General features: G+C 36.8%; 1 protein-coding gene across 1 annotated transcript in view; it reads left to right on the forward strand.

Moving 5' to 3' along the window:
- The window catches only part of HERC2 (HECT and RLD domain containing E3 ubiquitin protein ligase 2), a 97661-nt gene that overhangs the window by 80272 nt on the left and 6984 nt on the right, over positions 1-10405 (forward strand). Inside the window, exons 75-81 of the mRNA XM_072402339.1 lie at positions 1215-1306; positions 1720-1859; positions 5676-5863; positions 6568-6765; positions 7865-7948; positions 9147-9288; positions 9621-9815. Of these exons, the coding sequence (XP_072258440.1) occupies positions 1215-1306; positions 1720-1859; positions 5676-5863; positions 6568-6765; positions 7865-7948; positions 9147-9288; positions 9621-9815 (1039 nt within the window). The remainder of the gene's footprint in view (positions 1-1214; positions 1307-1719; positions 1860-5675; positions 5864-6567; positions 6766-7864; positions 7949-9146; positions 9289-9620; positions 9816-10405) is intronic.

Here is a 10405-nt window from a genome sequence, read left to right on the forward strand (position 1 = left end):
TTTTAGGGGAACAGTGACTTTTAATGCAAGATCGCCAGTAAAAAGCTGTCGGATAAGCGCGGCTCCGTGCGCGAGCTTTTTCAGTTGCTGAATAGCGCGACCGCGTACGATCCCGGATCGCTAATACGAATGCGCGAGTGATAATCCGATTTTGCTTGATGAATCAGGGGCAATGTCTCTAGGGTCTGTTTTAGGCAGTGTTGTTTAAATATTTTTAGTATGCAGGTTATAATATTATTGAAGTGCTGTAAATGCCCTGTTGAGGTTTAAACATGCTGCGCACCTCAAATTTAAGGCTGAACTCAGGCAAGTTTAGTTCAGGATTTATGTGATCTGCCATCAGCAAGGGCTTGTGACTATCTGCAGCTAGTCTTGTGATTTAGACACTTGGAGATAGCTTGCTTCTGTATTGCCTTAAGCTTCATATATGTGTTTTTTTGCATTCAAACTAATTATTACTGACTTAGATGTCAGATGACGATGATCAGGGATGATTCTCGGGTATGCTAAACAAAAAATTCTGACGGATGTGTTTTGGCGTTTATCTGTCACTTATCTGATATACAGATGTTAGCAAATGATCATGCACACAAGCATGTATTGTCAATAGTCATGTGATCTTTATACAATCACATTTGGAGTTAGCACAGCGGCCTTTTGAATGATCACATCCTTGCTGTATGTTTAGCATAATGGGTTGATGTGTCATTCTTTGGGAATGAGGAATGAATGACAAAAATCTAATGTATGTACGTAGCTTACGATCTCCTATTAGGTATACTGCACAGTGCTCAACCCAGAAATTTTTGTAAGCTGGGTGGGAAGAAATTCCAGGTGGGTGGAAGCCCCTGAATTGTGACCCAACTCGACAGTAACCACCCAAAAACAGCCGGGTGGTTGCCGAAAAGTACCGGGTGGTGCGCCCAGCTAAAAGGGTCTGGGGAGAACACTGCTGCAGTTGAGCACTAATGCCTGTTTTCAGGATGTACTTCGGCCTTTAATAGCAAGGTCTTTACTATTATCTTCATTATTACTTTTACCGTGCACTGTATTTTGTGCACCCAAAAAATCAGGCAGTCTGTTCTTGGTGTTATGTGTATGCAAAAAGATTTGCTTGTTTTTTCCTATTATTATATTTATTATTATTAACTATTTATTATCACCTTTATATGCACTCCAGGTATTCATATTTTCTTTTTTTTTTCTTTGTGCAGATCGATTCACTTACGGGGCTTGGCGTTACCAAAGTGGAATGTGGCTCTCAGTTTTCTGTGGCACTGACGAAGTCTGGTGCTGTCTACACATGGTATGTTACTTCTACCCTTGCTTGATACTACCTCATCAGTTAGTCTAGTACTGTAATGCAAGAAAAAATGAGGGTGTTATCCATAAACCAATTTAGATTCCAGCTGTCATTCTTGAAGAGCATCACATGTCTCTTGCTGTTGGTAACCTTTGTTCCAGGCACATTGTGCACTGGCTAACGTACTTCTACATTCCTAAATAATTATCCACAAAACTCTGGTGATGATAAAATAGTTTCAATTTAGGATTCATTTTTTCCCCTAATATATTAGCTTTGCTTGAAATGAAATATTTCAATGACTTTAGTTGCCTCTCTATTTGTTATTGTCGCAACATCTGTTATTAATTGTTTTAACCCAATCATGTTGATGTTTGCATTTCATTTGTCCTTTTTTCTAATGTTGTTATTTGCAGGGGTAAAGGGGACTATCATCGCCTGGGTCATGGTTCAGATGATCATGTGAGGAGGCCACGGCAAGTCCAAGGTCTTCAGGGGAAGAAAGTTATTGCAATTGCCACAGGGTCATTGCACTGTGTATGCTGCACAGAAGATGGTAAGCTGCAATGGTTTTTATGTGTGATGAGCTCTGAAGAACATTTTTTGTTCATTGTGGATTACTGGAGCACAGTTGCTAGCTTGAGAACGTATTTAGAAGCAGTAGCTTTCTCACGATAAAATTAGGCTGTCTTTGATTCTGGGATTTATAGCCAATTTTACAGTGGAAATAGCTTGTGTTATTACTTGTTCCCTTGGGATATAGTAGTTTTATTGGTGCTTCAGTCTCCTAATTTTTGTCACGGCTTTTCCCTCTGTATAATATCAGCACCGCTTCTAGTAATCAGGCAGAACTATCCATCCAGTTGTTTTACCATGATTGCCTCTGCAACTCGCATGAACTATTTTTAAAGATGAACCCTTGCCTCGATCCAAAAGATACTCAAGGAGTCTACTTGAAAGTGAACAAATAACGAGTTACCCGGGTGTCTCATCAGCCATTCTGATTAAAGTGTGCTTAGAGAAGATGTTTGTCTGTATTGCCATCTGTGTGTGTATCATTTCTATTTATGAGATGCATTCATGACCAGTCTTTAAGTAATTAGAGGTGGAATAAATCATGATTCAGTGTTTTCATTACTATTACCAATCTGTGGTTTATAATTTCCAGTTTTTGGATTAATTTTAGGCCATATTCTTTACATACTGCTTGCCTAGGAGTATGGCTAAAATACTTGCCCTTTAGATTTCTATAACAAATATACCTAACTCCTTCAAAATTACAGATGTGGGCCAACAAACCAATTACTCTGTTGGATGATATATTCTACACCATAGCTTGGCAGGGGAGTCTAGTAATGAGACAGTGCTGACTTAGTTACTGTTGTGAGCTGCTGTAGTGTATCAGTTGAGAGTCAAAGCAACATAATGTCTTGGCGGAATGGGTTGTGGCCTGCGGACCATATAATAACCAATCCAGGTCTAGACCAACTCTCCGCTCCTTTTTCACCTCTGCAGTACACTAACCTACAGTATTTCTTGCAACTATTGTGATAGCCAAATTACAGGCCAACTTGTGGCACTGGGTGTATTTGCAGTCCCTGTTTTATTAAGTCTACATGTAACTACAATTATCCTTTAAATTGAGATGTTGGCACTTACATTTTCCTTGCATAAATGTGGCCTATATTTTTCCAATATCATTTATGGTACATCAGACTAACTAAGGGGATCCAGAGTCATGAAGACTTTTGAGTTTTATAAATAATTTGGAGTTAGGCATTAAAGAATTTCACACCTGTGACTTCATCTTCTGTTGAGAACAAAATGTATTTGTCTGACTGCTGACTAACAAGTTTTAGCTCATTTTGTTTTCTCTGACTTGGAATTTGGATGTTATTTTGACGGTGTGACATTCTCTGTTGCTGGTATATGGTGTCAGCCAGTTCATTCCCTTTTCATCAGTTTAAGGAATTGTGACAAGGTATTTAAAACCACACGTCATTGTTTTAACAATTTACACAGTCCATTTACAGCTACAGTATTGTCTTAAAGGTCCATCTGCTGCCAGCAGATGTTCTTAAAATGTTTTTCAGTAAAATGCACGCTATAGATGTAACTTTTCAGTGTTGCAATTACAATGCTTTTGTTAACAATACAGACTTTGATATGTGTAATAATATACTTTATGTTCCTTATCGGCCTATATGTACAGATGTGTACATGGTGAAATGTTAGCTAAGTGTTGAATCATCTGTTGCCTTGTTTTGTCTTTAAGGCTCCATTAGTTAGAAATCCCCACATTAGTTTGTGCATCCACCTGTTTTTACAACAAATGTATTATTTATTGTTAATTTGTGTTTCAATGCAATCAAACTAGGAGACATTAAAAGCCAGCATGTAGTTCCCATTTCCAGCAACTAGGCAAAACTGAACTACTGCTACATCATATTAATTCTCTAACCAGCTAAACACATGCTCTCTTTCCTTATGTGAATTTTCTTGTTAACGAAATTACTTCCCAGAGAGCAGCACAAAGTTTTAAGTAAGTCAATGCTCATATACAAAGATAGGTTACTTATGTTGTTCATGATCAGAAGATCTAGGCACCCCACCAGACAACACAACCAGGTCCTGTACTGCAGTTTCAAGGCTTGGCCAGCTCACTCCCTGCCAGCTGATGCGGATTGAAGGAACTACAGCAGAGTGATAAGTCATAATACTTCTTAGTCTTCTTCCTCCAATTGCAGGCATGCTTACTTTCGGCACATGAGCACTGATTGAGCACTGGCCCTCCCACCCAGGTCTGAGTCTTGCTGTACAAGGGGTTACAGAGAGCCTATTAGATTGTAAAACCACTCTTAGCAACAATACCTTGAAATAAATATTTTCCTTATGACCTTTGATCAGTTACTCACATACTGACAGGTGATTTTGGCTCACATTTTTTTTTCAACATTGCTTCACTTTGCTGACACTCGTTTATGCTCAGGTGTCAGAACCGTTTTAGATCCACTGTAAGCCACCGCATTCTGCTGTGCGATCAATCGTGGTCCCAACTTGTTCCGTTCAAGTGAAATCAGATTAAGTAATTTCCATACAGGACAGGAGCACCTGTACAGGTGTACAACTGTTCCGGACTGAAGGGTAAAATATAGCATTAAGCTCTGGGATCTAAGCACACAGAGCCAGCCCTCGGCAATAATGTAACTCCTACACATGCTGGAGTTGCATCATCCAATCAGTGAGGAGGATCACTGTCCCCACAGAAGTCCGCCATGGAGTCAGCAGTGAAGATCCAGGATCTAGATTTGGGGAAAGGAAAGAAGAAAGAAGGCTTTTTAGAGGCACTTGACTAGAAGCTGATAAAACCGTATATTTTAATATGATTACTTAGACATAAAGATAAAAACAAGCGTGTTATCACAACAATCAAATCTTATAACTCAAGCATCAAGAATTGCTTTTGGTGGTATATTCAAAGTGGATACATAGAACAAATTTCTCCTTAACCGACGCGTTTCGCCCTTAAAGGCTTCCTCAGGGGATATGGAGAGTTGAGTAATACACTTTAAGTCAACAACATGACATATATACAAAGGTAAGGAGGTTACAAGATTGTACAGTTCATACATAAAAAAAATTTAGAAATGGTACTCTATGAAGTAAGGTTTTACATAGGTTTGATATTGTCAAACCCAAGGATTGTGAGTGGAAAGTTGAGGTGGAAACAAGATGACAGCACTATTATTGGTGTTATCTAAAAATAAAGGTTAGATAGTTATAATAAATTAGGCGTTTGAACATGCTCAAGAATAAGTGAGTAGTAGGTCCTCTTTTACCGAAATACTCACTGTTTATATGAATGGATATGATTATGAAAGAAGAAGAATATTGACCAATAATGTCAAATAACTTAAGACTTGTCACTCCATAGGTAAACTAAATTTTTTGATCACTCTCTCTTATGGTACCTATCTACCTTTTTTTCTATAAGATCCAGGATATGCCATCGCTGCAGGATGACGGCACAGGGTAAGTATGTATCATAATTGGCAAGTATGCTGTGCATCACCACCCACCAATGAGTTTAGTTCTGCTTTAAACAGAATTAATCCTAAAAATAAAAACATGAGCAGGCAGGTACCTAATAAAACAAAATAACCTTTAAAATCTTCTTTGTGATATACGCTGAGCTGTTCATGCATCTTAGGGTTCATCTCTGACCTCCCGAGGATAGACATTAGGTCAATTATTCACTGTAATGTTACTTTTTTACTTGCTTAACCTTTTTTTTAATATTTTAACCTAATAAGTTATAAGCTGCTATTAAAAAGTTTATGTTAAGTATAATGAAATCAATGTTTTTTTGTAGGTGAAGTGTACACATGGGGAGATAATGATGAAGGACAGCTTGGGGATGGAACAACAAACGCTATTCAGCGACCTCGTCTTGTGGCTGCTCTTCAGGGCAAAAAAATAAACAGAGTAGCTTGTGGGTCTGCCCACACCCTGGCCTGGTCCACCAGTAAACCTGCAAATGCTGGAAAGCTTCCCACACAGGTAATCTAATCAGTTTACTTGTACAGCACATCTATTTTATGAAGATAAATATTTTCTTTGTGGCTTTCTGTTGCTTTCATTATGAGATGGCGTTGTCATTTTCTACAAGAATTATATATCCATTTTTGCATTATTTTTCCCACTGGCACTCACTTTCTGTTTATTTATTCTGTGATCATTACATATACCCATATGACTTCTGAACTACTGTGAATATTCCTAATGTTTTTTTTTTAAGTCTTCAAATGTATATGGACATTTTTTCTTTGTTCCAGTACTATCAATAATACTAAAATTAACAACATTTGCTGTTGCTGAAGCTTTACTTTGATAGGAAATAGATCAAACCAAAAAGGCGTTTTCAATTGTAGGAGCAGTTCAGTCCTTCAGTTCTAACATATATTGACCTCTGTTATGCACTGGTGATAAGGACAAGTGAGACGCCAAGGCATTATATAGGGTTAAGGCATTTCCAGATAGGTACAATGTAGGACCAACGCAAAGATAATTTGGGACTTATATTTGCCATATAATATAGACTGCACCAGCAGGGAAGAGGATATAGGTAAGAAGGAAATAATACTGCCTAAAATTGTATTTTTTTTCATTTTGACTAAAATTTCTATTTGAAGCTGTAAGACCCTTTGTTACTCTCTTGACAGCTTTGTCACATAATAACGCATTGAGCTTTTTTCCTTTCACAGGTTCCAATGGAATATAACCATCTTCAAGAGATTGCTATTATTGGACTGAGGAATAGATTGCTGTTACTGCATCATATCTCTGAGCTGTTTTGTCCATGCATCCCCATGTTTGATTTAGAAGGACGACTGGATGAGACTGGTCATGGCCCATCTGTTGGGTTTGACACTCTCCGTGGAATTCTTATATCCCAAGGAAAGGTACACAAATAAGGCTTAGCTCTTTGTACTCTAAAAACATGGGAAAAGTCTGGGCTTTCGAAATTTAATAGGAAAAAAGATTTTAAACATTGATATTTATGATAACTATTAAATATTTTTAAGGGTCCAGCATGTTCTGCAGCAAAGCTTTGCTCACACAAATATTCAGTTTTTTGATAAAACAAAGATATAGGTTTGTCATTTACCTTTTTGCTGCAGATTCAGTTGTGTGAGATATCTAGGAAACTAGTTTGGGAATCAAGAAGTAGTGGGTTAAATTATGCGTTTTGAAAGCTGTCAGTAGAAAATATCAAGTAGCCCCAATTTTGGTCGAATTGCCCAGTGACCCCCAAAACTTAGCACAGGTTGTGTGATAGTCTTCAGTGTTTCTCTGTTCACTTGCTGAGAGTGGAAACCTTACTGAACCAGAAGAACAGAGGCTCAATCCCACAGCATTTAAATCTTGGTTATCAATTCCTGTAAATGACAAACCCAAGATGTTCCTCAGGAAAAAGCAAGGGGAAATCAAGATTACTACATATTTTGTACCCGTAGGTGTGTTTAAAAATTTTGATTTTTTTCTTCCACATTTGCTTAGAGAAAAATGTGGCCTCTATGACTTCCAGCTGCTTCCTTGGCTGAGATAAAATTATAAATTAGTGGATGAGCCTCTTTAATATGGTCTACTTAACGGATCACTGATAATCATAATAACTTATAACGCAACACAACCCGAGAAATTTTGCAATAACTAAAATGAACTTTTTATAGAGTAATGTTACATAGATTAATTTTTAATTAAATTCAAAACTTGTCCATGCTTGTTTTTTTTTTTTTTTTTTCTTGATTGCATTGGAAAAGCGACAACTTATTTCAGCCTAATTTAGGAACTTAATTTTTGGCATTAAAAGAAATTAGTGATTTCAAAGTTTTGTAATTCACCTGCAAAGAATATAGCACAGATAATAAAGTGCACAAAGTTGTAGGTACACACTACAAGGTTGGCATGGTAAACAAAAATTAGTCAGACAAAGAAAAATGCACATACAGGGTCTGCCATCTATCAATTTAGCTTGACTTTGACATCCTAATTCCCTAGGAGGCTGCGTTCCGGAAAGTTGTTCAGGCCACAATGGTACGAGACCGCCAGCATGGACCAGTGGTTGAATTAAACCGCATACAGGTAAGTTTGTGTATTGTGTTTTTTATTTGCAAAGTGCTCTTATCTTTTAGTTCTACAATAACAATATATTTTTCAGTGAACACATAATTCTGTAATATTATTATTCACATTTTTATGCCTGTGCTATTCCATATTTTCTGGTATTTGTAACTGAACAGATTAGCTATACATACAGTAAATATATAATTGCCCCCTTTACAATGTATACACAGGATCAAAATTTGTCATTATTATTACATTATTGCACTAAGATTAGATGAAATATATAAATCTAAAAAGCAAAAACATTTAAAAAGAGTAAAGGTTTATCTTTTTAATTTATTTGTTTTTGCTTTTACATGCTTTTCAAGTACAGCAAGTAGGAAATTATTTTTTCAGTCCCTTAAAATCAAGCTTTCAGCATGTATAAATAATCGGTTTGCCCATAACATAATTTTTTTTTATGTACCTGTGTGTACCTAGAAGCTGGGCTGTTTTGATCAGACAAAGCTCTGGATCTTTCCGGTAGTTGAAGAGCTTGCCCCCTCTCACTTCCCATACCTTTAGGTGCATGCACCTCCTTGTAACTGTTCATTAATCACTACTACTATCATTACTTCCAGGCATGCTTGAATAGATCATCCTAATCCTGAAGTTTATCTGTCTACTAACTGAGTTGAGAATCATCTCTTCACGATTACAGCGTAACACAATGTGATTACACATAACACTGGAAAGTTTTTCTGGGACTTTATCATTGTAGGTGTAGTGCAGTGGTTTTTGCACTTTGTTATCTTTGCTGCTGGATTCACACTTGTGGGGTTCAGTAACACACAGATATATATGTACATTGTGTTGCATTGCACATTCAATGTATCTTTGCTATGGCTATGCTAAGATGTGCATTGTGGTATGCTGTGCTGTAAAAATATTGCAGCAGGCTTTTTTTAATTCACTGATTCATGTTTTTTTTTTTTTTTTTTTTAAATGAATGGTCAACCTTAAAACAAAATTCTTCAATATGTAAACCACATGCATTTAGGTATGCATAAGACTCACCCCACGAAAAAAATAGTCTCTTTAAACCATGGTGTGATATAGGTTGTACTGCATATCAGGTACTTCTATGTTTAAACCAAAAGGTTTGAGTTCTGTGTTGTATTGTTGTGTCATCTTACTGATTTTGTGAGTATTCTTCGCTTTTGGTTCGTTTTCCTAGGTCAAACGCTCAAGGAGTAAAGGAGGTTTGGCAGGACCAGATGGTACCAAATCTGTCTTTGGCCAGATGTGTGCAAAAATGACTTCCTTTAGCCCTGACAGCCTTCTGCTACCTCATCGCGTCTGGAAGGTCAAATTTGTTGGTAATGAACATTTGGATATTTCGTTAGAAGTAATTTAGTATTATTTAGTACAGATGTTTCATTATAGTTCATAGACTGTATATATGTATACCAAGCATTTTAAACCTATTTGTTTTTGGAGGAGTTACCTAGAGTGACGTTGTCAATCATTGTTGACCATTCACACAATTAAAAGTTAACAATGTAAAGGTACATCTTGCTAAATTTGGAATGCTGCAAAAATGTTGTTCTATGCCATCTCCAATTGTTTGTCTGTGAAGTTTAAATCTAAATAAGTATATAATTTTCAGAATGTGACGGAAATCTCCAAATAACTGTTCTTCTTTCTCCAGGTGAGTCTGTGGATGACTGTGGTGGTGGATACAGTGAATCCATTGCAGAAATGTGTGAAGAGCTTCAGAATGGTCTTACTCCTCTCCTTATTGTGACACCTAATGGACGAGACGAGTCAGGGGCCAATCGAGATTGCTTCCTCCTAAATCCAGCGGCCAAGACACCGCTCCACATGAACATGTTTAGATTTTTAGGTAAGTATATTGTTGTTTTTTTTTAATTTGTGCTCATTATTTAGTTTAACCAGACAGTTTAAAGACACCCACCCTTTACGTATTCAAAGTGACAGTAATTTTGTAAAGACAGACACATCTGTGTGATAAAAAACACTATACAGGTAGTCCCCGGGTTGGTTACATACAAGATAAGGAGGACTATAGGTTTGTTCTTAAGTTAAATTTGTATATAAGTCGGAACAGGTACATTATTTTTAAAAAATGCAATTAGGACAGATTTTGTCTCAACATATTATTAGGTAGCATGGTGTCAGTTACTGTACTAAATCCTCACTGTGAGTTAATCACAAACAAAGCAAAAAAAAAACTTTATGCCAAAATGAAGCAGCTGCAGAGTTTGTCTTGGTCATTAAAGAGTTACAAGATGTTACAGATCAGTTCCACTCTTATCCTTCCTGGCGATCTAATTATGTCAGTATTTTTTTTTAATGACAAAAGTGGTACATTGTTTTGCAAGGAAATATATTTTACATTGTAGGCCTATAATTTTTAGCACAACTCACTGAAATATGTCCAATATTTATTACATTTAATATTAAACTTTAAAT

This window comes from Pyxicephalus adspersus, chromosome 1, assembly GCF_032062135.1.
Source record: "Pyxicephalus adspersus chromosome 1, UCB_Pads_2.0, whole genome shotgun sequence".
Taxonomy (NCBI): domain Eukaryota; kingdom Metazoa; phylum Chordata; class Amphibia; order Anura; family Pyxicephalidae; genus Pyxicephalus; species Pyxicephalus adspersus.